Source organism: Cercospora beticola, chromosome 2 (genome assembly GCF_033473495.1).
Source record: "Cercospora beticola chromosome 2, complete sequence".
Lineage (NCBI taxonomy): Eukaryota > Fungi > Ascomycota > Dothideomycetes > Mycosphaerellales > Mycosphaerellaceae > Cercospora > Cercospora beticola.
Window position 1 is genome coordinate 1 of NC_088936.1, and position 25,367 is coordinate 25,367.

Genomic DNA, 25,367 nt, shown 5'->3' on the forward strand with positions numbered 1-25,367 from the left:
CCCTAACCCTAACCCTAACCCTAACCCTAACCCTAACCCTAACCCTAACCCTAACCCTAACCCTAACCCTAACCCTAACCCTAACCCTAACCCTAACCCTAACCCTAACCCTAACCCTAACCCTAACCCTAACCCTAACCCTAACCCTAACCCTAACCCTTAACTTAGGCCTTCTAGCTAGTTTTAAAATTCTATTCTAAAAAACGAATATACTATACTAGCTTAGTATTATCTATTAGATAATCTATAAGCTATCTTTCTAGATAGAATAAAGTAGTAGTTTACTACTCTATACTAATACCTAGTCTATAGTCTCTAGTATATCTTATAGTATACTCTTTCTATAGTTATTATATATATCTATTTCGTACTCTTAAACTTAGAATTATTATTATATATATCTTTATATATATTATACTTCGTAGATATATAGTACTACTATATCTTCTTCTAAGTTTAGAAGTATACTCTATATAATCTATAGATCTATATAAACCTATAGTTTTAGCCGGAATCGAAAGTATAATATCTCGCCGACTATAAGAGCTATAAACCTAAAATTTAAATATATAGCCTCTCTATACTATATCTATATACTTTAGGTCTTAATATATATAAATATACGACTATATAGATTAATATCTAGTAATAAAGTTTTTAAGCTAATTTCTAAGAATTAGATAATAGTATACTTAAACAAGCTATATTTAATACTTTAATAGCTTATATAGAGAGTTTATAGACTATTTGCTCTACTTATATAGTATATATACCGTAATATAACTTATATTCTCTATAAATAGTATTTCTAAAGTATAACTATTATTTATTTTTAAAACTTAAGCTCTCTAAGTACTAGACTAGCTATAGAGTAAATACTCCTATATATAGATTATTAGAAGACTAAAATACCTATTTAGACTTATTTTATAAGATAGTACTAAGTTATATAACTAGTATATTAGAAAATAAGAAATACTTAAAATTATTAGTAGGCTACTATTTATAGTTAAATATTTATATTTTATAAGCGTATATAAAACTAGACTTACTATATTTTATCTCTATAAACTAATATAATAATATAGTAAAGAGCTAAGTATATATTTATAATATTTTTATAAAATTTTTTATTATTAGAAACTTTTCTATATTTTTCTATTAGTTATATTTATTATACTATTATTAGTTTCTCTAAAGTACTAAGTAGTCTAAAAGAAAGTAAATAAGTAATAAGTAAATTATACTCTAAGCTATTAAATATAGAAATAATAAATTTATAAAAATTAGAATTAGTTTTATTACTTCTTTATATTAATAGCCTACTAAAAATATATCTTAATTAGTATTACTATATATACTAATATAGTATATCTACTAGATTTAACGATCTATTAGTTTATTTATTACTAAAAAGACTATATAATCTATAGTTTTACTATTTTTTAGAATTTCTTAAATTTAGTAGAATTAGAAGTATAGTATATACTTTACTTCTATTTCTAGTAGCTAATTATACTTTATAGACTCTATAGAGTCTCTAGATAGCTCTAATACTAAGTATTTATATATAGCCTACTATAAATAATCGATTTTAAGCTTCTATAAAATTCCTTTCTATTTATTTTATTCTTAAATATATATAGAGTATATAGTCTATACTTATACTATAATCTAGCTTATTATAGATATATATAACTATAGTTAGTCTTTAATCTATAGTTCTTCTACTCTATTACTCTAGAAGTATAAATAGAGTAAACTTAATAACTTATTACTCTATATTAATTATTTTATAGAATATAGAATACTTATAGCTTAGTATTATTTCTAGACTAAAAATATATAGTCTAAAGTATACTATAAGCTTCTAAAACTCTAGTTTCTCTATAGTATTAAAGTAGAACTCTCTAATAAGAATTATTAGTACTAAAACTTTATCTCTTATTATTAGATCTAATATAGACTCTTATTACTAGATACTATATAGATCCTCTATTTACTCTATATACTAGCCCTATTTCAAGTTTTATGTTTATACGATAAGGTTTGCGCGAGTTATAAGGGTGCGAATTTCCGGAAAACTATAGGTTTACGCGGGTCTATAGGTTACGCGGGGCCCACTTCTATACTCTACACTTCGTCGCACAACACGTCAGGTGTTAGTCTTTTATATCGTATCGGATCGCATAGCCCTGCGTACCGTTCGCTCCGGAAGCGAGGACTTGGCTGTCTCGATTGCCTTGTCGTCAGCCCAGCTACGTACCGGATGTCTTCGCCTCTATCGTCAACGCTAATATGCATGTTCAATGTCATGGATTTGCATCGTCGCTTTGCTCGCATGGCATAAACCCGGGTGAACATCCAAAAGACATACGACCTGCTTCTTGGGCGACTGATATACCTGCGCGCTGATGCGGTGTTATTCAGTTCCTTCGCGTACTCAATCTCAGCCTTCGTTACAGTTCTGAGTCCGATTTGATCGGTGGAGTTGTGACCATGTCGATGCCAGCACCCTCTGCCGCGCTTACACCCGGGCTCGATTTCAGCAACATCTCATATGGCAAGCCCACTGTTCAACGATTCGCTGCGGAGTCGCAAGTCGCACGAGAAATCTTGAAAGAAAAGTTGCAGGTAAGAATTGATCGTCCTAGTTGCTGCGAGTCTCGGTGGCTCGGCTCAGGATATCTCCCTTGTTGCTTATACGTATTTTGGCCAGGTATTCGGGGAGCTCAAATCTGTCTTCAGTGTCACACTTGCGGATGGCGTCTTCACGGAGCCACCAATCTGGATCGATGCTCGGGCTTCTCTAGTGAAGTTCCGGGAGACTGCTCCACCTGACGGGCCGGCTCCAGCGTTCGAGATCACGATCAAGCCTGAACAGATCGAGTGGCTTCACACGGGGTTCTGAGAAGATCCACAAGCCGTTGTGTTTCTGCAGTCCCAACGCAAGGGCGCCGTAATTCAGGCGGTCCAGTTCGCGGATTTACTGACCCCCAATCCGAACAAGCCGCCCACGCCGGAGAAAGACCTAAATCCTGACGAGCTTCCCAAGCCAACTGAAGATATCGATCAGGTCCGAAGAGACATCAGGAGATGGGGCTACGGGTAAGTCAGCCGCGACGCCAAGACGATTGCAGGTCTTTGTTACGCTGTCTCGCAACAGATTGGTGAAGAACGCTTTGTCACGCGAGCAGGTCGCGATCTTAAAGAGGGCTGTTCAGGAACAAGCTGCCGGAGAGCGAAATGCTGGTGTTGCAACTTTCGATGGAGGTCCGTCTAGGCCAAACCAGCGAGTCTGTGTACAACAAAGGTGATGAGTTCCATGACCTGATGAATCATCCTCTAGTCGACGCAATCGCAGCATGGTATCTGGGCGACAATCCTCTGCTCTGGAGCTACAATGCCAATATAGCACGCCCTGGAGGGCACCCGCAGGTTCTCCATTGGGATTCGGGTGTAATGGGTGCGGGACGGAGCCAGCCAGTCGCTCTCAACATATCTTGGTTGTTGGTTGACATGACGGAGAAGAATGGAGGAACACGAATCTTTCCAGGCTCGCATCTCGTCAATGTTAGACCTCGTAACATGTTCTCGACAGTGAGTGCTCAACCTCGTCCACTGATGCGGACAGTATAGAGAGATTCTGACATGCTTTGGGACATAGGAGGGATCCATAGCTGCTGAGGCACCTGCCGGCACAGCGCTCTGCTTCGAGGGCCGTCTTTGGCACGGTACCGGTCCTAACAATGAGACAAGCGGCGAGCGTCCCGTGATCTTGTCCCTTTTCTGCAACAAAGGCATTCGCCCTAAAGAAAATGCTCTCCTTGGCTTAGATCATGAGACTGAAGCCAAGCTATCTGAGCGAGACAAGTCTTTGACAGGATTCCGGACCTCGACGGCCGGCATAGGTGGTACGTCAGGGGAGTCTCGCGCAGGCATCACCTTGGCTCGACCGAGAGACGGAGACTTCAAGCAGACGGGCAAGCTGCGAGCTCCGCACGACGACGCTGAGGTTGCTCGCATGATTGCCGATGGAACTCATGCTACGAATGCAGCAAGTCAAGCGCGCGCTGTGTTCAATGTCGACGGGTAAAGGAACGGAGAGCTGCTAGCCTCTTGTGACAGAAGAGTCTCAGGATGTTTAGTAGTGCTATGTACGTGGTAATCGCCGTATTGACCAAGTTGTTCGCATTTGTCAAGACCCAGACCGTCGACGAATGAGCAAAGCCGGATCTTGAAATGGCAGAGAGACACTGTTTGCTCTATTCCACTGCAACATGAATCACGATGCTCTGAGGGGATGAATACATGAGCAAGCATGACATGGGAAGCAGGTGCGCTCTCCTTCATGCTACATCATCATCGCAGCAGCAAAACGGCACCTTGGAAGACTGTCGTACTCGCACTTTGATCTATGAGATGCTGTCAGTTCGCTCACTACATTCGCTAAGTTACATTAGGCTTTCGACATTCCCCGCCTGGAGTGAACCCGTTGAGGATGGCGTCCTCACCTTGCACGCGTTAGGTCTATGGGCCAAGTGACTGCGGAAGTCTCACTCCTGCGATAGTAGCTTATTAACACCTACAGCCGCGATGGAAAATCGGCAGTACTCGAATATCCGACGGGTATTCTTGGAATTCAGCCACCAATCTTGGCTCTGATATACCCGAGCTTGGCTGACCCTTCCTCTTACTCCTTATGCAATAGCGCTGCTCCTAGTTCTGCGGTCACTCGAGGCATTCTATTTTTCTACCGCATGCCATAGACACGGGCATCCGATCTTGCGCGAGATCATCACCGTCACGCGGGGCAAGTCTGGAGAAATGCGGAGCAACGATGATGATCATCGAAGACAGAATCCTTCGCAGATACGAGGCCCAAGAAACATGTCATGTGGGGTTTTCTGGTAGCCAACATAAGAAGAGATTATGGGACGTCGAACTCACATTCATCACTCTCATCGAGGTCAGATCACTTCCTGCTTTCTCGTGGTTCCCAGCACATTAGATCCAGCATGATTGCTAAAGCATCTACGATCAGTGCTGCGGCAGCAGCTGTCTTGCTCACGTTGCCTCACTATAGCATTGCAAGCCCGACCAAGCGTCAAGCAGGCCCTTTTGAGCCGACATGGGAGTCAACAGACCAGCACAAGCCTTCGCCAGAGTGGTTCAAGGACGCCAAATTCGGGATCTATTGGCACTGGGGAGGTTTCTCGGTGCCAGAATATGGCTTCGAATGGTATCCTCGTTTCATGTATGATGCCAACAACGACATGGGTCAACACCATCGCGCCACCTACGGGGATCCCAGTGTGCAGGGAGGTTTTGGATACCAGAATTTCACATTCGGTAGCCCCGACCTGGAAGGCAATATGGTACAGTTCAAGCCAGTCCGATCATCGGAAGGGGGCGAGTGGGATCCCGAACACTGGATCGAGGTGATCAAGGCTTCGGGAGCAAGGTTTGCCGGTCCAGTTGCAGAGCACCACGATGGCTACGCGTTGTGGGACAGCAAGTTCAACGAATGAAACTCGGCCAGGCTTGGCCCAAAGTTGGACTTTGTCTGCATCTTTGAAAAGCTTGTGCGAAATAACGGAATGAAGTTTATGATTGCAATGCATCAGGCCTACAACACAAATGGCTTCTTCGGGTTTGCGCCTCAGCAGAGCGATACGAGCTTGCGCAAGCTCCTCGGGCAGTTCAATCACGAGGAAGGCTCCAAGAGGTGGCTCGCCAAGCAAATGGAAGCTATGGACCATGTGAAACCTGATATGATCTGGAACGACTTTGGCCTTGACAGCCCAACTCTTTGCCATGGATCTTCCGACATTTGTGCCATCCGCGAGAAGGAACGACTCGAATTTCTGGCGACCGAGGCTTGAGCTGCTCAGCATTCCCTCGCACGTGGAAGCAGAACCTGCTGCTTGGCGGAAGGATTGCCCAATCGCTTTGTGCCAGGGTCTCGTAATGTAGCGGATGCCTCGTAGCTCGCGGCAATAATGCTTCACAAGAATCGAGAGACAGACTATCAAGTGCATCCAGAGTTGCGATGGACACATTGAACGTTGACCCGTCTGGGAGGGCAATGGGCGGATTGACGTGCCCATTACTGGCTATCCTCAGTTGGCACAGTTGCTTGTGGAAGCATGCTGAGTCGATGTCCTGCTGAGTCGATGGTGCTGCTGCTATTATTAGCTGTGCGTGATCGAGTGAAACCCCGGGCTGTATCAGTTTCGGTATAGGGATGAGCTGTCGTTGGGACAACAGACCCGGTGTTACATCAGGTACAACGTCCACGCTAACCAAGGCAGACTCTCGATATTCGATCATTCTACAACTCCTTCTCGACGACGATCAGTAGAAGACACGCCGATCTCAGTGCCACCTGTGCTCCCATCCGTGCTTACAGACCGCTCACATTCGAGAAATCCACCTTCATCTTCCCACTCTTCGGGGAGATGACCACATAGTTGTTCATAATCATACTATCATCGGTCGTGTCTGATGCTAGCTTGGCTCCGGCAAACCTCTTGAAAAACAGCACTGTGGCGAGTCTCATCTCCATCATTGCAAGATGCTGGCCGATACAAGTGCGACTGCCAGCACCAAAAGGCCACCAAGCAGTTCGAGCATCCGGCGAAAGAGTCGCTGAGCCGTCGGGAAGCCAACGTCGGAAGTCGAACCTGATCATCAAGTCAGTGGGGTGTACGATTGATGAGATCGAGTGGTCAGCATACTTCTCTGGGTCGGGAAAAATGGCGGAATCTCGATGTGACACCCACGGCGTAGTGTTGACGACTGTGCCCTCTGGCAGGAACTGTCGTTCAAGAGTGACGCCACCTTTTGGCACGACTCGAGGTTCAGGCATGGGAATGGCAGCATAGAGTCGAAGGGTTTCCTTGATAACAGCGTTCAGGACAGGCAGTTTCTCCAGCTCGGCATCGCTGGCCCCGCTGTCTATTTTCGCGAGCTCTTGCTGCAGCTCATTCTGCACTTCCGGTCGCTTAAGCACAGCCCAGATCAGGTAAGTCAGTGATTCCGAGGTGGTCTCACTGCCAGCGATGATGAAAGAGCCGGCCTCGACGGTGACTTGCATGGGCGTGAGAGCCTCATCGTCCTCTTCAGCTTTGGCCAGGATTCCGGAGAAAATGTTCTTATTGGACGCATTGCTGAGACTGTTCCTGTACGCGATCGAGGAGATGTCGAGTAGAGATTTCCAAGCGTTGAAGAAGTCTGTTAACGCTGACAAAGGTATCCAGCTCAAAGCTGAATAGACCAGAGGCAAATGGTATGATAGCAGAGACGCCAAGTTCGAGGAGCGAACTTCGTGGAAGAAGGCATGCATCTGATCGTGGTCAGTCTCATCTGTTGGTGTAATAATGCGGAACAGCACACCTTTTGCGTCTCAAGCCCGCCGAGCGACTCCCCAAACATCAGCTCGCTTATGACGTCGCTGGCCAGGAAAGTCAACCATCGTCGCACGTCACATACACCCCGTGCGTCTCGAGCGTCTTGAGCAATACCTTCCACAGCTTTGGCTGTCTTGTTTCGAACCATATCCTCCCATTCAGCTCTTAAATACGCAGCTGTGAACCCACGGGCGAACAGTTTCCTTGTCATGGCATGCTTATGGGGATCGTTCTGTTGGAACAGTCCTGCAGGCGGGTAGTTCTTCTCGGTCGGTCCAATGTATTCGTACCAAGGCGACTTCACGAACCCGCCACCAATTTTGTTCACTACTTTGAAGGACGCCAGAGAAGAGACGGCGACCTCATTCGGAGCAATGCGAACAATTGATCCATACTTGCGGTGGAGCTCTTCCACAGTCTGTGCTTGTTGCAGGCATACCGCTGACTTGTAAAAGAGCGGAAGATCCGAGAGTCTAGCCCACCATGGTCCTGGAATCCCGTTCAAAGGCGATGTGAAGAATCTTCGCAGTAACTGAGATCATGTCAGTCTCATGGAAGTCCAGAGTTACCAGTTTCGTCTGCATACCAAGATCAAAAGCGCAATGATGAAGAACGAGGCCGCCGCTGTCAGCGTGGGCGCGAGGGATGTGCTTGGAAGCATGTTGACATTCAAATTATCGTCGTGACTGAAAACTCAAGTGCAGCTTACAAAGTCTTCGAGGACGCTCTCGGCAGTGAGCGTTGCCCACGTATTCATCTTATACCCTCAAGGGCCTCTGCATTCCACGCGGACATCGGACGGTTCGCGCTACACGCTGCTGGAACTCGCTCTGTGCAAAGGCGGACGTGACGAAGTAACAGCCCCGCAGAAGTCAAGATGACGGCTGAATATACGACACCTTGGGCATCGGAATGCAGACCATGACATGACGGCACAAGGCGGGACTTGTATCATTGGACACGACCCTGGGTCTTCTCACAGAACAGCAACGCGTGTCCACTCCCGAAGACTTTTACGATGTATGATGGGATCCCAGGAGAGCCAGTTCTCCCTTCAGCGCTATTCTGCTAGTGGGTACGAACAGAGAATGCATTGTGCCATTGCACCAATCATGTTATCTCTTGAGCTGAGTCCCGGTACTTCAGTGGGTTACAAAGGGAGCGATCGTATTCGGCAATCGTAGTATTGCTCGCATAATGACTCGTTCCCATTTGCTTGAACGACGGAATGCCTGAAGTGCTGAGGGCTTTCTGACTGGGACTTGGCCAGTCAAGATCCAGCACTCACAGGTAGCATGAGCATATTCTTGGTACATGCAGCCGAGGTGTAGAGGCAGCGCCGCTTGATCGCTAGCGTACCTTCGTTACAGTCAGACTGAGATCTGTCGTCGTAGGAGCTCGCTTCCCTGTCGACAATCGTTCTCGGCAGAATGATCCAAGATCCTCGTCAAGACGATGAGGATGACGCGCTCGATGCGCAAGCTTTGGAGATCGTGAGATGGCATTTGGCGCTGTGCCGTTGGTGAGGTTGCAAAATGCAGGGTCGGAAATCGCCCGAGTGAGAAAGAATCTCCCGACGCCAAGAATCGCCCGGGCAGCGTCCTGCAATCGCAAAGCAGACTGAGCGACCAACCTTGGTAATTCGGCTGTGTCGTTGCTCAAAGAAGTTTGCACGGAGCGCAGTTTCGCATAGCCCGTCTTCTTGGGATGTTTCGGATGCCCAGATGCCGACGGCATAACGATCGAGCGACCTTGCGAGCGAGATCCGGCTGCGAATCCGGTGGACCGGACAAGGAGCAATAAGAGCGTGCCTAAAGGGCATTTGATGCCGGGTCCTGATTCCTTCCATCACAGGATCCTGTGTGCGTGTGGAGCCCAGCTCTGTTCATCCTTCTGCGCAAGTGCAATCCCTAGCCAGACGAATCAGATTCCGAGCCGGACGAACATCTTCAGCACTAGACTTCGCCGCTTGTGCCATTGTTGTACCACATCTCCTTCAACCAACATCGTCCTCAGTGATACTGATAGCCGGAAGCTCGACATTTCCCAATCTCTTGCCAAAATGCCGCACGAACTGCTCCGCCACAGCACCAACATCCCACTCCTCTTGCCCAGTATGCTCCCGCAAGCTCGTTGTCCTCTTTCCTTCCAACCCACACGCGACAACGCGCTCGAACCAACCAAGTTCCGTATCCAAGTTCAAACCAATGCCATGGCTACTGATATGCCGCCGCAAATGCACGCCCGCAGCACATATCTTCTCCTCGTCATTGACCCAGACACCAGGATGCTCTGTTGTCCTCGTTTGCACACCATACTCTTTACAGGCATCCATGACAGTGTTTTCTAGCAGTCTCACATAGCACCTCGGTGTAAGTCCATGCCGTCGCAGGTCAATAATCGGGTAGGCTACAAGCTGTCCGGGCCCATGAAACGTGGTCTGCCCTCCACGAAGAGCTTCTTGGAAATCGGCTTGGCCCCAAGGAGTCGGCTGCGTCAAGAACTCGCGCTGACTTGCACTGACTGTGCCGATTTCGCGTCGACCGCACGTGTAGACAGGATGAAACTCGGCGGTGAGGATAGTCGGAGGTGGTGCGACGACATGCTTCACGTCTGCTTTGTGCGCGAGAAGTTTGGTGACGAGACGGTGCTGCAGCTCGGCGGCATGTTGGTACGAGACTACATTCGGAAGGTGAAGATGGCGGAGAACAGTCATGGTGAAGAAGACATGGGAGATGTGAATCTTGTGGTTGTGCAAAGCTCCATCTCAGCTGGCTTTGCGGGCCGCGAACCGACAGAATTGAAGAGACATTCAATACAAATCATCAATATTTTCATTGAATTCGATGCACTATCTGATGGAATAACAACATTGACAACGGCACGCTCAAGTACTGCCCTCAACTAAAAGCCGCTACCAATCACAAAGCTAGCATCATTGTTGAAAGAATTCGTAGTATCGTAGTTTTGAGGTCCGCCATTCCTTGCCACATATCCAGCATTGTTGAAGTGGCGGAAGAACCTCGTGGGGTATCCCCAGGCACGGATCGTGTTGCCTTGACCATTGAGTCCAGATTGTCCACAGAAAGTCGAATCCTCTGCGAACTGCTTGCTTCCGTCATTGCCTTGAACTTGAAGCACAAAGTTGAAGTGGCGGAGAAAGCTTCCAGGTGAGTCGACGGATTCGAACGAAAAGCAGCCAGTGGCCTGGCTTGCAAGTGGTGCTCGTACAGTCCACTTCGCTGCGTTCTGCGCAGCAGTACTGCTCGATGAAGTCACGACTTGAGTGTTGACAGTGGAGCCGCTGTGCGAGAGGTAGCGAGTATTGTAGCCTGGCGTGGTAGCACGGATGGTGATGGTAGAGCCAGAGTTGAAGGCTGGTCCACTGCTCAAGGAAGTAGTTGTGTACTTAGCCGCCACGATGTTGGCTTGCACTGCATTCTCAGTGGCATCGCTTGGGAACCCAGAAGTCATCACGCCCTCGTAGAAGGTACCTTGGGCACCATTGCTGTTATCGCCACCAATGCCGAGGAGGATCGATCCTTCCTTGCTCATGGGGTTGTAGCCGTCAGCGTTGGGTCGCTTTCCATTGTAGTACGTCGACAGTCCTCCCGAAGCGGCGTTGGCTCCCCGCAGTGCCCATTGGTTGGGCTGACCCTTGACAATAGAAGTGAAAAACCGATCGGTGATGGTAGGATCTGCCGGGTTATTCTTGATGTTTGCGCCTGAGAAGAGTCCATTTTCAAGATCTGCCATGAGCCATGGACCGGGCCCAGCACCAGTGCCCCAAATGGTATTGGTACCATAATAGATCGCCTCCATGTGGCCATTGCCAGTGTCGAGGTTGCTGGTTTCGGCATTACCATAATCGAAGCAACAGGCATCATTGTAATGCGTACCATCGAGGACGGCGTACATGCCTTCAGGCTGATCACCAGTGGCAACCCCGCTGCCCTGTTTGATTCTGTATCCAGTTCCCGGGTGCACGAAAACACCGTATACTTTCTTTCCGTTGAGCGTCACTGGCGCACCAATTGCGCTTGCGAGTTGATCGAAGCCCCCGGCTTCTGTACCACTTGCGGCACCTCCTGGAGGAGCCTGTGTAAGGTGGTTGCTGCGGCCTGACTGATCGTACAAGATGGTGATGAGGCAGGTTGTGTTGGCACAGAAGCTGTCTTGCGCGCCTGAGTTCGCTACGCCACCAGCAGAGACAGGCAAGATATCAGTGGTCTTGCCATCAGAGGCACGCGAAATTTGGTAGAGAGGGCCATTGTAAGAGTTGTAGAGTGCTCTCGTGGTGCTGTGTGCAGCAACACATGGAGTATTTCCTGAGGCGTAGATGTCGCAAGGTCCAGCGTGCACAAGAGCACCTGTTGCGGCAAGGCTGAGTGCCAGCTTCATGTTGGGTCGAGACAGCATGGTCGTAGTGGAGGAAAGGTCTCGAATGGCTGGAATATGGCTATGTGTGGCCCCTTTACGACACGTCGGGCCTCTTTATTTATCGTCATGGTCAAGTAAGGACAAGCCTTCCATGCTCCTCTGTCTGCAAGCTCCGGAGAATTTGTCACACGTCTGCCGTCTCTGTCAGTTGTGAGCACGCATACAGGTGCGGTCGCCCAATGCGTCTGTTAGCGATCGTGCATGTGGAGTATCGCGGGGCGCGTGACACATTTCTGGTCAATCCGCGAGAAACAGCACATGGCAATATAACCAAGCTTTGACTTTGCATGTTAAGAGATGCGCAAGCTCGTGGTCGTGTCAGCAAGCACCACCAAGATCGCAAAGACATATCTTGGCCGGTAGCTCGAAGCTGCATCTCGTTGGAGGAAGAACGCCGATCTGTCTGGGGAAGCCATGTTAGCAGCTTTAGGTTCTGCAGCCCGTGGGGCTCCAGTTTGCGGATGCGAGTTACAAATCCCGTCGGCGTTGTTTGATGAAGGACAGAAGCGTCGTTCGCGTGACACTTTTCCAAAAGTCGCTTGAACAACTACGCGAGCTGCGGATCGGGCAAATCGATTCCACCAATACATCGGCGCAGTTCGCTGGTGCACGTCGAGCTCCCCACTGAACCTTTCGGAGGTATAGAGATCGGCTGATCTATGAATGCTCGCGTGGTGGAATGAAGATGTACAGATTCCATATACAACCCATGCAGTCTGCTGGACATCAGCGCCTCAGGAGATGATTGTTCCGTGTGCTCTTGTTCGCTTTTGCAGGTCGGGAGGACGCGCCAGAAGCAGTCTCGGCCGGCTTGAAAACGCTGATCCCGCCGAATGCGCATGATCATCGAAGTGCGAGTGCGGCCGCCAGAAGCGGCGCAAGGGCGATGTCGGCGTGTGCTTCGATACACACTGGATGAGCGCAGGCCGTCAGCAATGTCGCTGCTGTCCTTCAAGTAGAGATGACAGGTGAGAGGGCCAGAGAGAGAAAGAGGTGAGATGGATGAGGAAGGATGCCTGGATGCCTGCATCATGTTAGGGTTCATCCCGCTGGGCTTGGCAGCGATAATCGTAAGGCTTCGCTCTCTTGACTTGACCGGCTTCAGCAACGCGTCGAACAGCATGTAACACCACCACGATGGCGGAAAAGGTGCTCACCGGTCGCATCAACAAGCGCTCGCGTCGTCGCAATGCTGGCCAAAAGCTGCCAACCCTTCCGCCAGACGCTCGAGTCACCAAGCGCCCTTTGCTGCACCCAGCACTTCCTTCTCCATACGCCGGATCGACGCAGCAGAAGGTCATCTACGTGTCGAACAAGACGCCATTCATGTCCGCTGTCAAGCGCGTCGAGAAACTCCTTCACCTCAGCGACAAGCGATTAGTCCAATCAGCGACCCAACGCAGCAAGGACGCGCAGAAGACGAGACGCAGATCAGAGCGCGAGGCAGACGATATTCTGAGCATCGCCAAAGAGCTGGAGAATGCGAAGAGCAACGTCAACGAGCGTGAACAAGTCGTCTTGAAGGGCACGGGAAAGGCCATCAGCAAAGTCATGGAGCTTGGTTTATGGTTCCAGCAGAGGGACGAATACCAAACCACTTTGCGGACAGGTACTGTCGGCGCCATAGACGATGTGCACTACCAGCAAGACGAGAAGGAGGCAGACGTTGATGCGAATGGCTGCGAATCTGCACAAAAGGAGGCCGAAGACAGCGTGAAAGCATCAACACGACCGACATCCAGAGTCGTCAAGCACGAGGAGCGCGTGAATGAGGATGGCAAAACGGAAGTGGAAGAGACGCGCATCCGCCAGCTGAGTGTTCTCGAATTACGCGTGAGCCTGCGGTAATCATTACTGAATGGTCATGCGCTGGACTCGGATTCCCGTTACTCCCAGAGACCTGGTGAGCACTTGCTGGAACTCATATTCTCGTCGGGCTTTTATATTTCATTCGCCGCCAAATTTGTGCCCTCCCAAAAAGTCATGAGCGATTTTGAGGCTTTCTTGCGCTGACTGATGCAGATGCAGTGCGTGTCCAGTTCGCGGTATGCTTTTCCAGCTGTACTCTGCGTTGGGGAACAGCTCACCCGATTTTCTGAGCAAATGACCGCATGCAGGCTTGGGGTCGATCGCAGAACTGCCCGGCCCGCAAAATGCTTGATCTTGTTCACCAGTGAGTACGAGGACTCGTCCTCGAAATGCCGGTGCCGGCTTGGTGTCAACGTACACGCTGGATATCGTCAGCTGCTGCCTTTCCCGTAAATGGAGACAGGTCAATGCATATTTACCTTACAAACTGTCCCGCGGACACCACGTCTTTTCTCTGGAAGAAGAGATGTGCAACCTCCGGCTCAAAGTCTACCACGTTGGGATCTCCAAAAAATGACTCGGTCCTGGTCGTCTCATTTGGGGTCGTCATGTATCCTTGTGCAAGATCTCCAAACGACTTTGCATCGACCTGGCTGGCTGGCTGGGCTCCCAATGCGGTCACTCCGGGCAGAGAAGGCAACACTGACTTGGACCAACCAGTCAATATCATCTCTTGAAAGTCGTCTGGATACACTGCAGCAAGCAGATTTCCGATTTCCGATCCGTATGAGCAGCCCACGTATACCAAGTGTTGGAACGTCTTCGCCAGTGGGTTCTTCTCGTCAGTCTTGATTTGTTTGACAAGATCATGATACAATTCGACCTCGTATGGGCTCTGGGTTTCACTTGCAGGATTCGGATGCGAACTCTTTCCGGTACCCAGATGATCAATCGCCAGCGTCGCATACCCCATCCTGTTGGCGTAGTCAACCCAGGAATATAACTCTGGCTTGTATGGCTTGTTGGGAGGTGTCGTCAATCCTGTTCCTCCAAGAGCGGTCCAGTATTCGCGATTGGCCGTGATAGGCGCGTTCAAAATTTGCAGTTTTCCCTCGTTGCAATTCCCCTCGGTCGGCTCGCAGTACCATCCGGCGACTTGTTGCGAGCCCGACACTTCGAATGTCTCGAAATCATTGGCCTTGAACGTAGCTGTGAGAGCTTCAAGGTCCGTGAAGGGCACAGTGCTAATGTTACGATTGTGCGCAGTGCCCGAGACTGTAAAGACTACCTCTCTGCAAGAAGAGCGCCGTACCAAACCCGACATCGCCGAACGGGCGAGGAGCAGCAGTGCGACCAATTGGAGTTCCATCGACTTCGTGGACCAGTTGTGTTATTGGGCCGGTACCGCAAGACTAGGGACGTCGACTCCGCGCGCTATATACAGCTGTGCTGGCTGTCAGTGAAGACGGGCCGGGTCTGTTGAGGCACCGAAAAGCCTGCTGGTGCACCTCGTTGCGCTGTTAATGTCCAATCTTCCCCTCCTTTGTGGCGGCGGTAAGTGTTGTTGCTGCGGCGCTGCCGATCTCATATGCTGCCTTGCTCTGGGAGCCAGAGAATCGCTCATCACAATGCACTGGCTCCAGCCGCATATTGGGCACCTCAGGAGCAAGCTCTCCCCTGCCCATTCCAGCACGTGCTCGGAATGGCGAGTTCGCGACGCCTGCTCTCCCTCGAGCTCCGGACCTGCTCTTATATCCGTGTGCCACCGAAGAAGCTGAGAATAATTGCTTTGCTGACATCAAATGCTGTGGCATTCCCAGTCTCGCCTGTCGCAATCAGTTCTCTGCTGATGAGGGCAGCGAGCTTGTGGTGTGAAGTTGACATAAAATATGCTTCAGCGACAGCAAGGATATCTGGTCTTGGAAAAGCCAATCTTACATCCAACGTACTAACAAGGCAAGAACGAAGATTAAAGTCCTGCCAACACAGACCTTAAGCTGGAACAACGCATGAACTTTGATCGACACTGCCGTGAATTGGCAGCATCAGCCGGCCTTCGAAGCAGGGCATATCTTCTGCCAGCTGAGCAGAATTGCCACTCGCCGCCAGATGGCCCAACGATGCAACGGCATTTTGTTCTCGATTGCTATGAAGGAAAATTCGGCATCTCGCGCGATTCGGCAAACGCACGTTCTGCACATCTCCCGTCTGCTCTCTACACGACTTCATACGTTGACTATCTGACACTTGGTCGTCTCAGTCCAGCATCACACCACAAGTTCCTGCCCACAGACGCCTTCGATCCCGCCTCGTTCGGTGATCAGGCCCGAGTCCCATCCACAAGGTCGAGCACCTGATGATCATCCACAATTCACCTGTATCAACGCCACCTACAGTACAACTCCCGACATACATTCCCTCCATTGACCGCAATGGCCCACCACCAGAATTGCTGCCAAAAGGGCAGCTGGAAAGGATTGATTGTGTGGCCAAGGTACCATTCAGCTGCCTTCAACTCGGCGAGCTGGCATATGACATGTCCCAGGGCCCACACTAAGAACAGATGCAAATATCCTGGAGACCTAGCAGGAAGTGCTGTGCTAGTTTCGGTCTTCTGGCCATCTGAGCTCATTAGTCAGCTGCGTGGTGTTGTCGACATCGAGCTGTACTGACCGAGACCATCTTCTGGACGACGATTCTGCCGCTTGCTCATTTTTGGGGGATGAGTTGGAGATACTCGATGAAGTGTTGTGCGTCTGCTACTGATAACTACGTCGCGAGGTTGGCTTTTATTTATGGGGCGTGGGGCTAGCGGCGCTACTGTGCTGTGCCACAGACAATCCCTGCTCCTACACACGAATCACACTGAACTTCTGCCGCGCGAAGGAACCACCTCCTGGCATAGTCGCCGTCCACAAATCAAGGGAGCGGTTCTGACGTACGTATTGGATTTGCGAGCTGATGAAGGACACTAACTTGAGACATGCCAACAGCACACAACACACGCAGACTAAACCTCGGAGTCGCTTCCGGATGGCCGGGAAATCATGTATATGGCACAAGTCAGATGCTGGTGGCGCAGAAGACCACAAATACTAACATTCAATCGATATCTATTCGCTCATGACGTGCATCGCTCATGGTTGACGACCTCTTCCCGACTACCAACATCATCACCCCGACCCGTACCACATTGTACCATTTTCATTCAAGCAGCAGCAATTTCGAGGCCGATCTCGACTTCCGCGTTTTTGCCATCAAACCCAGCAGTGGCAGGCTGCTCGCCCTCGTTCCCTATCTCTCGTCAGAGTCGTGCAGCCACATATGTCTTGCAGTTTATTGCACATACCTGTCGCCGGCTGAGAGCACGCTTCATTCAGCCCGATGCTCCCCGCCACGGTGCAAGCAGACACCGTAGCCCATTTCAAATTGTACCACGTGTAGCGAAAGATCGCAACAACGGCCCTGTTGTTTACGTCCGGAACATTGCGTCGTACAATCTGGGTCTTGCCAAGAAGGGCGCCGCCATCGACCAAATACTGGCAGACTCCTCCCAGGGCCAGTCCCGCTGTTGTTGAGTACACCTGTAGGAGCGTTGTCAGCCATCGATGCAACTTCAACGATCGCACTCGCTTACCTTAGGGTTCTTGTTGAAGTTCGTGCAAAAGAAGTCCGGAGGATCTTCAGAGTTTTGGCGAGTGGTCAAGTTGGTCATGATGAGAACAGATTCATCAATGCCAGCGCGCTTCGCCAGCTCAAAACGCATCGCATTCCACTCATCAGTGTCGAACTGATAGTGTGACTGGAATACTTCGCCACTGTCGTTGCGCCACTCCTCAACGGGGACCGTCGCTGGATGACCGGCGTCGCTGAAAGCTTGGAAAACGCTGTGGTCGTTGATCACAGCGTGCACGGCGTCTTGGCTGCGACGAAGCAAAAAGTCCGCTTGGAGCGTAGAGGCGTGCAAAGATGGCACAAAGGTTGCCATTGCGGCGGCGATGAGGAGTCTTGACAACATGTTGCAGTGAGCAGAGGATGTAGTGGTTCGAGGGTAAGTCAGAGAGGTTGCGATGTAGGATGAACAACTGGAAGACCGACTGGACCTGGCCACTTTATCATGCTCAACGCTCACTCACCGCGACACAAGATACTGGGGCACTGCCTCCAGGCCGACGATGCTCCTCCGGTACCAACACCTCTATCCGCGCGGAGCCCAAGCAGACAGTGGCGAATCATTGCGATGCATGCTTACTTCCAACAGCTTTCATGCACAATCTCCAGGCAGGTCACCATGATCCGATATATCGCCTGCCCGACCTCGCCGATCGTTGTTGGCATCAGAACGCTTATCCAAGTATCTGCGACGTCACTCATTCCGGCGCAGTCGTATTCGTGATTCGATGGGTGGGGGTTGATGCGGCGAAGGAACATGTGTGATGCAGGGAACATTGCTCTAAGTGGATCACCAACAAGATATGCGGCGTCTCTGAGACATTTCGTTGTGAGCGATACTATCCTGAGAGCTCACGATGGATACGCTATTCCTTCCGGCCTCACGCAGGGTGTCGAGCCGCGGCCCCGACCACTCTTCGAAGCCGGGAATGAGGAGGACTCCAAAGGTCGAGGCACGAGAACGAGGATGATTGAGATCAAATACAAGCCTGGCAGAAGAACGCGAGGAACAGTCTAAGGGCGCACGGTGATTAAAGAAGCGGCCGACTCATGCGCAACATCTGTTTCCGGTCACAAGGGCATAACATTGTTCCGAAATGATTGATCGAGCTATGATAACGAACGTCCTATGTCAAACCCGCCAATGCGCGCGGTCCGAACGCCATGCAACAGACCCGCTTCCTTCCCCGACCTTCCATTTTCAGCAAGAAGGCTGAGTGTCGATCTAGTCACTCAAATCTATGCCTGGCAAGTGAGTTGTCCAGCAAGGCTGACGCAATCTGGAAAGCTTCAGCATGAGTCCAGTCGCGCACCTCTTGATCATGACTTACGACCACTGACGACATCAGAGTTGTCGCTAACGCCACCGTAATATTTGCAGCTCGAGCCAGCTTTGTGACGACAGTTGTTGGGACAGTTGCCTAAACATAACGATGTCAATTGGAGGCGTATGCGACTGGTGTATTTCAGGTCTCACAAGCTGCGTCTGGGAAGTGTCAGCTTAAAGTTTCTTTCGGTGCTCAGCGCAGAAGTGACGAACAAGAGTTGGTTGCAATCCTTCGAGTGAGAGTATTACGATCGATAATTGAGGCTTCTGGGTCGGGAATGGCAGCAGCGAGGGCGAGGCTGCTTCCCAAAGCCAGGATGGCGACTGCGTGGATGTTGAAAATCATTTTGAGGTGAATGGAAAGTGTCGGTGTGTGATGAATGGGTAGACTGAGAAGATGTGTGTCGATGCTGATACAAAAGATTGGAAGTGCACTGCTCGTCGCATTTATACACCGCGCCAATGATGCAGCTGTTAGGTCTCAGGACTTCCGGCATCACCGCGAATCTCTGGGCTTTCGACGAACATCAGCTGTGCCATACCAACAACAGAATGCTGGCAAGTCAGTCGACCATGAGAGCTGCACAGCCTTCCATGAGAGCAGCGAAGGATGAAAATGCATGGTCCGCTGTACAGGCAACATTCAAGACGATTGTGACATTCAAGGATCTTCTGCTCATGTCTCAGGATCCAACATCTTCTGCTGTTGTGCCGCAAAGCTCACCGTCGCCCCCTAGACGTTGAGTCGTCGAGTTGCAAGCGCTGGACTCCACATTGGAACTGTGGGGACATTCCAAGCATGACGAATGTTTCATGGTTAACAACTTTAGAACACACTTGCCTGAAGCGTACTGCATCTATGAGGCACGCCGCAGACATGTTAGTTGTGCGATGTTCACCCGGATCCTTCATGGTGGCGCAGAGACCCACTAGACTAAGTCTTGGCAGTAGCCTAAGGCTTCCAAAGACGCAGACACTACTGTGCCTCAAGCAGCTCTGTATATCTTGCGCCGTGATTTGACAACTTGAATCTGTTGGCGGTCGAGCAACAGTCGCTTCAGATACGCTAGCAACCGGTGAGTTGCTTTGGCGGCAGTGCCGCTTCCCTGACGAGAATACCACAGCCAGGGGCCCCTTGAGGTGATGAGGTTCATTCGCAGTATTTCTGTCATGAGGGCCATCCTTCGGTTCGGTGTTGGCATATCTAGACTTGAAGAGTATCCGCACGTGTTGGTCGCACGGGAGTTCATAGGCAGGGCTAAATCTCGGACAGCACATCACATTACAAGTCTCGTGCCAGTTTGCTGTGATGCCAATTCTATGAGTCGATCTTGGATGTTGGAAGCGGACACAGCTCGTTGTTGGAGGCTCGTCATGTCACGGATCAGGATCTATCCTAGTGCTATCGCCATTCCATCATTTGTTTGTGGGCCCTCTTGCTACGCCCGAGTGACAACGATATCATAATAACAACTTCGACCTGATCTTGATCCAACAACAATCATTTCCAGCATAAATTTGCGATCGATGGAGAGAATTTCTTTACTTGGCACGATGCGAGACTCAGCAGACAGTCTCGAACACAACCTCCAGCTTTCCAGCAGCGCTGAGAAACGCTGGAAATTGGAATCACCTCAACTCAGTCCTTCTTGTAAAAGGAGATGGAGGTACGGTCGGATTATCGGCATCGTAATCAGTGTTTGTGCCACATTGGTCTTTGTAAGCTTGTAAGTAAGGAGCTTACATTGCCATTGCCATCGCTGATAGAGCCCAGCGGCATCATGCACCTCGTACTGGTTACCCGCGGTCACGACTCGGTTTCGAGAGCGATATACGCTCAACGAATGCATGCCTGCACGCCAGATCGCGAGGCCTACAGCGTCAACCAGCCTACGGAAAATACAACACCGATTCCGTGCCACTCACACAACGACTACTGGCGAAACAAGCCGCTGTTCGACGCCATTCACGCAGGCTGTACAAGTGTCGAGGCAGACATTTGGCTAGATGAGTCAAACGAGGCGTTACAAGTCGGACATTTTCACAAAGAGCTATCACAGAATCGTACACTTCAGAAGCTGTACATTGAACCTCTTCTTGGTTTGCTCGATCGACAGTAAGTCGAATGCTTCTTTTCCCTCATCTGTTGTGACCCAAGACGCTGACACATAACCAGAAATCCAGCAGATGATAACACAACATCCGGAATATTTCCCATGGCACCAAATCAGACACTCACGCTATTACTCGATTTCAAAACCGATCCATCGGCTCTACTCGCGCATGTCATCGACGAACTTGAATATCTCCGTGAGCAAGGCTTCCTCAGCTATTGCCAAGATGATCGTTTCGTCGAAGGTGCCGTGACTGTGGTCGCGACAGGAGATATACCGCCCAGCCTCTTCTCACAGGATAGTGCTCACAATCGCACAATCTTCACAGACGTACCCTTGGACAAGCTAGAAGATTTCACCACCAGTTTCGAAAACGCGACCAATCCAAAGGTCGGTCCTTGCAGTAGCCACGGAGGCTACTACGCCAGTACATCTTTCCACTCCAGCATCGGTTCCATCACACGGGGCAGCTTGTCATCCGATCAGGTTCAACTGATTCGTAGACAAGTAGCGGCAGCGCAAAGAGCTGGACTAAAAGCGAGATACTGGGACACGCCATCCTGGCCGACTTCTTTGCGGAACTATGTTTGGCAAACTTTGATCGACGAAGGGGTCGATGTGTTGAATGTGGATGACTTGTGCTATGCGGCGTTTCTTGATTGGGAGGCAGTTCCACATAAGTTGATCGATGGTTAGGCACGACGATGCATAGGCAGGAACATCTGCACCCGCTTCCCTGCACACATTCGAATTGATATGGCTCAAAAAGCTATAGCATAGCTATATGCAAGCAGGCAGATTATGCCACAAGTCAACGTCAATCGAGCAGGCTTGATTCAATTTCGGCGTCTTATCTTGTCAATGGCAGTAGGAACAAACAAGTTGACCATTCTCATGTATGCCGACAAGGCCAGAGTCTCAACTGAAGAATTGCAGCGTTGTAGCGCAGACAGATCGTAGTCATAACGCACTAAGCAAATCAGATCGTACTGACATGCATACCCTCAGCCGTTTATCGTGACTGTGAGATCATCGAATGTGACCTGTGGCGCGGCAGGTTGAATTGGGAAAGGCGCCGAGCAGAAGAATCGTCCAATAAACTGAGAGCCGTCGTATTCCAAAGTCTTCCGGGCATCCACATCGAATGATGATGTAGTGTTGACATTGGGCGAATTCCAAACTGTCGTCGAACCAACCGCGAAACTTACAGTACAGCTGGTAAAAATGTCCCCTGGAAACTTGACCGTGGCTTTTCCATTCACACGAGCCGTTTGGCCGATTTCAAATGCTTGAAGGTTGCGTTGGATGATTCCGAAGTTCTGAGTAGTTGTCCGAGATGTGAATGGAGGGAGACATTTGCGCGACAGCAGCGCCGTCTACAAGCTTCAAAGTTTGATTGGTGCCGAGAGAAGGCTAGGCTGCCCATGGTTCAAGACTTGTTCCGCTAAAGTCGCCGTTCTTCAGAATCTGTATGGGCTCGAACTCAGTCGGGCTAGAGCCGACTGCTGCTGCAATTGTCGATATTCTGATGTTGTCGATAGCTATGGTGACTGGCGGTCTCCCTACACCGCCACAGTTGCCGCCAATAGAGAATTCTCTGCGTCCATTCGCAGTCATCTTGCCATTGGTCACGACAGTCCTCTTGATTGTTTGTCCATTTGTAGGCTTACCCAGGATCACATACGGATCACTCAGGCCCAAGCCATCGAAGTACGCTGCGCATTCCCAGCTGGAACCCGTGGCAGCGGCGTGAGCTGTTATGTCCACGTCGGCGCTGAAAGTCCAGGATGCGCCAACGTCGAGGATTAGAGTCGATCGCAGATAGTGGTAGAGAGTGTACTGGCATAGCGGCAGGTACAGCGATCTGCGAAAAGTCAGTAACATTATTGGACTGTCAAGGGAAAGCGGAACTTACGCCATTCCATTGGCGTTCGACCAGGGAATGTCCCCACATATGGTGTTCGGTCCAAAGCTGTCCAGCCATTCAACCCACTGGAAAAATCGCCATTGGTGAGGGTATCTGAGGAACCTGCGCCTGTAGAGCCTGTCTGGCGCAGCGCAATATAGACAATGGCGCTACCAGGGTTTCGGATGGTCGAAACTCCTGACTTGAGCTCGCACATCTTGGTGCCCGGGACCCATCGAGCGGCGAGACAATTTACGCCCTCATTGACACATCGATCGATGCAGCTCTCGAAGTTGTCCGCGGGAGAGATGGGAATGCCTGGCATCTTGTTGCCTCTCATGTCAGATTGACAAGTTAGGGTAAATCGAGCCCCATCGCGGGCTGTGTAGACAGTTCCATCTGAGGAGCAATTTGCGACTGGAGCCGGTGACACACGGATTGTCTGGGTGACTGTGATGGCCGATGTGGGTGTCACTGTCCGAAGTGGCGTGATAGTTGTCGCCGGAGTCACAAGAACTGTTTGCAAAGATGTCGTTGTGCTGGTGATTGTGACGTAGACAGTTGGGGTGGTATAGACTGTCGACTCTGGAACCACTGTCGAGAGCGGAGTGGCAAAGACTGTCGGAGTGTATGTGCTTGATGGCGTGACGAAGATCGTCGGTGTCGTGTGCGCAGTAGCTTCAGGCACAGTGGTAAATAGCGGCGTGATGAAGGCGGATGGCGTGCGAGTCGTGAGAGCCGTGACAGTCACAGTTGGAGTGACATTTTCCGTGTGAAGCGGTGTTTCGTGTGCTGTCGCTGTGACGAGGACTGTCGGTGTCGACGTAAGTTTTGGAGTCACGTACACAGTCGGAGTCGTGTGGACAGTCGTCAAAGGAATGCTCGTGGAGAGAGGGGTCTGGTACACGGTCGGAGTGAATGTACTGGTAGGGGTGATGATTACAGTAGGCGTTGTGTATGCAGTCGATGTTGGAGTTACCGTCTCGCGAGGTGTGACAACCACGGAGGGGTTCTAATGATTGGTTGCCTTAGGTGTGTTCGTGCTTGTCGGAGTCACGACGATCACCGGTGTTGTGGTCACTGTTGCGGCAACGTTAGAAGTCTAATGAAGGTCAGCATTATGCATCAATGAGCGTGCTATGAGCTCCGTACCCGAGTGATGGTTGTGATCGGCTTGGTAGTGGTAGTCTGAGTGATCGTTGGTGTTGGAATATTGAAGCAACGACATGCCGAGGAGATGGCTGTTGCAGCGACTGTTGCTAGAGCTCGGAGCGCCGAGGGAAGAGTTGGTGTTGCTGATACTGTCGAACTACTTTTGACTTGTCGCTTATGGAAATTGACAGTGGTAACAGTGGTCTTCTGTGTCCGGGTGGGCGTGATTGCCTCGGCAGAGACGACAGAAGTTGCGGCAGTGAAAGTGACGGCGTCACCAGTCACGGTCACGAAGCTCGTGTCTGCGGTCTGTACGAGCGTTCCATTAGTGAGCGAGGCAGGATCGGCGGTAAGCTACAAAATGTTAGCTTGACGGAGCAATCTGATCCCATTAGCAGCCTTACTGTGATGGTTCTCGTTTCAGCAGTGATGACTAGAGTCTCCAGCGTGCTGGTAGTCGGCTCTGCAGTTATCTGTGAGCAAACGTTAGCTGATCCACGGACCTGTGTCTTTGGTATAGGCTTGCCGTGGTTGTTCCTTCCGTCACCAAAGCAGCCTCCGCGGTGATCTATCGAGATTTAGCTTGGTGTTCTGCTGAACAAGACGGACAACGTACCGTCACCGTTGTCGGCTCTGCAATTATGACCCGTGTAGGCTCCGTGATGGTGACCTCGTCGGCAGTAATGGTGAGAGTACCATCAGTGAAGGTGGCAGCGTCCGCGATCAGCGTAATGCTACTCATAGGGGCCGCAACAGTCTGGGTAGCAGCAGTCACGGTGACTGGTGCATCGGTAATGGTAGTCGTCTGTGAATCGTCGGTGAACGCTGCAGCAGTGATGGTGCTGGTGACAGTGTCGGCAACAAAGACTTTCGTGGCAGCCGTGGACGTCACTGGTGCGTTTGTAATGGTTATGGTCAGTGTACCAGTCTGGTTTACTGCGGGTGCTGTGAGCTGGAGGCAGTCAGTATTTCTTCTATCCTTTTTTCCGCATCTTTGGCCTTACAGTTATCGTGGTAGCCTGTGCCGTGACCACAACTGGACGCGTCGTGATAGTCACAGGACTCGCCGTCACGGTTGTGGTTTGTGTAGCACCCTGCACGACCACTGCTGACGCGGTAGACGTGGAGACAGCAGCTGTGACTGTGCGCGTAGTGTTGGTCGAAGTGATTGTCGTGGTAGTACTCTGGAGCGAAGTCACAGTCGAGGTTGATGTCTTGGTCGCAATGCCTAGCCATGACGAGCAAAATGGCGTTGAGGATGGGAAGCCCGTGATGACCCGAATCACTGGCGCAACTGGCGAGCATGTCCCTGACAGGACTGGTGCTGCGAAAGCCTGAGCAACGAATCGCAGCGGCAGCAGCGCTTGCAAGATCATGTTGAGCAACATCGTGATGATCGACTGGGGCTCAACAGCTGCTGTGCTGACTGCAGAAATCACCTTCTTGTTATACGGCAGTCCTCAGCACAACTCTGCGAGACTTGCAAGTTGCGCCTCACGGGATAGAGCAGTGGTGTGAGATCTGCCACAAAAGCC

General features: G+C 50.4%; 11 protein-coding genes across 11 annotated transcripts; 5 read left to right on the top strand and 6 right to left on the bottom strand.

Moving 5' to 3' along the window:
* Nucleotides 1-2,499: 2,499 nt before the first annotated feature.
* Nucleotides 2,500-4,096, top strand: RHO25_002161 (uncharacterized protein; the record flags this gene model as incomplete). Its single annotated transcript, XM_023604970.1, has 5 exons — nt 2,500-2,634; nt 2,942-3,108; nt 3,167-3,273; nt 3,350-3,600; nt 3,668-4,096. 5 exons carry the CDS (start codon nt 2,500-2,502, stop codon nt 4,094-4,096), a joined length of 1,089 nt encoding a protein of 362 aa, XP_023448491.1.
* Nucleotides 4,097-5,018: 922 nt separating this feature from the next.
* RHO25_002162 (uncharacterized protein) lies at nt 5,019-5,531 on the top strand (the record flags this gene model as incomplete). Its single annotated transcript, XM_023604971.1, has 1 exon — nt 5,019-5,531. The coding sequence occupies one exon, from the start codon at nt 5,019-5,021 to the stop codon at nt 5,529-5,531; it is 513 nt and encodes a 170-aa protein (XP_023448483.1).
* A 69-nt stretch (nt 5,532-5,600) lies between these two features.
* RHO25_002163 (uncharacterized protein) lies at nt 5,601-5,885 on the top strand (the record flags this gene model as incomplete). Its single annotated transcript, XM_065602185.1, has 1 exon — nt 5,601-5,885. The coding sequence occupies one exon, from the start codon at nt 5,601-5,603 to the stop codon at nt 5,883-5,885; it is 285 nt and encodes a 94-aa protein (XP_065458257.1).
* Nucleotides 5,886-6,406: 521 nt separating this feature from the next.
* Nucleotides 6,407-8,073, bottom strand: RHO25_002164 (uncharacterized protein; the record flags this gene model as incomplete). The annotated part of the gene is made up of 4 exons (XM_023604972.2): nt 6,407-6,686; nt 6,741-7,348; nt 7,399-7,944; nt 7,999-8,073. The coding sequence occupies 4 exons, from the start codon at nt 8,071-8,073 to the stop codon at nt 6,407-6,409; spliced, it is 1,509 nt and encodes a 502-aa protein (XP_023448482.1).
* Nucleotides 8,074-9,408: 1,335 nt separating this feature from the next.
* On the bottom strand, nt 9,409-10,128 carry RHO25_002165 (uncharacterized protein; the record flags this gene model as incomplete). The annotated part of the gene is made up of 1 exon (XM_065602186.1): nt 9,409-10,128. The coding sequence occupies one exon, from the start codon at nt 10,126-10,128 to the stop codon at nt 9,409-9,411; it is 720 nt and encodes a 239-aa protein (XP_065458258.1).
* Nucleotides 10,129-10,316: 188 nt separating this feature from the next.
* Nucleotides 10,317-11,813, bottom strand: RHO25_002166 (uncharacterized protein; the record flags this gene model as incomplete). The annotated part of the gene is made up of 1 exon (XM_023604973.2): nt 10,317-11,813. One exon carries the CDS (start codon nt 11,811-11,813, stop codon nt 10,317-10,319), a length of 1,497 nt encoding a protein of 498 aa, XP_023448490.2.
* A 1,176-nt stretch (nt 11,814-12,989) lies between these two features.
* On the top strand, nt 12,990-13,700 carry RHO25_002167 (uncharacterized protein; the record flags this gene model as incomplete). The annotated part of the gene is made up of 1 exon (XM_023604974.2): nt 12,990-13,700. One exon carries the CDS (start codon nt 12,990-12,992, stop codon nt 13,698-13,700), a length of 711 nt encoding a protein of 236 aa, XP_023448484.1.
* A 99-nt stretch (nt 13,701-13,799) lies between these two features.
* Nucleotides 13,800-15,030, bottom strand: RHO25_002168 (uncharacterized protein; the record flags this gene model as incomplete). Its single annotated transcript, XM_065602187.1, has 2 exons — nt 13,800-14,082; nt 14,141-15,030. The coding sequence occupies 2 exons, from the start codon at nt 15,028-15,030 to the stop codon at nt 13,800-13,802; spliced, it is 1,173 nt and encodes a 390-aa protein (XP_065458259.1).
* A 1,839-nt stretch (nt 15,031-16,869) lies between these two features.
* RHO25_002169 (uncharacterized protein) lies at nt 16,870-17,649 on the bottom strand (the record flags this gene model as incomplete). Its single annotated transcript, XM_023604976.2, has 3 exons — nt 16,870-16,955; nt 17,011-17,245; nt 17,299-17,649. The coding sequence occupies 3 exons, from the start codon at nt 17,647-17,649 to the stop codon at nt 16,870-16,872; spliced, it is 672 nt and encodes a 223-aa protein (XP_023448485.1).
* Nucleotides 17,650-20,441: 2,792 nt separating this feature from the next.
* Nucleotides 20,442-21,470, top strand: RHO25_002170 (uncharacterized protein; the record flags this gene model as incomplete). The annotated part of the gene is made up of 2 exons (XM_023604977.1): nt 20,442-20,776; nt 20,837-21,470. The coding sequence occupies 2 exons, from the start codon at nt 20,442-20,444 to the stop codon at nt 21,468-21,470; spliced, it is 969 nt and encodes a 322-aa protein (XP_023448488.1).
* A 717-nt stretch (nt 21,471-22,187) lies between these two features.
* RHO25_002171 (uncharacterized protein) lies at nt 22,188-25,220 on the bottom strand (the record flags this gene model as incomplete). The annotated part of the gene is made up of 8 exons (XM_023604978.2): nt 22,188-22,638; nt 22,690-22,809; nt 22,896-23,692; nt 23,747-23,782; nt 23,833-24,186; nt 24,237-24,305; nt 24,449-24,784; nt 24,837-25,220. The coding sequence occupies 8 exons, from the start codon at nt 25,218-25,220 to the stop codon at nt 22,188-22,190; spliced, it is 2,547 nt and encodes an 848-aa protein (XP_023448487.1).
* Between the last annotated feature and the right edge of the window lie 147 nt (nt 25,221-25,367).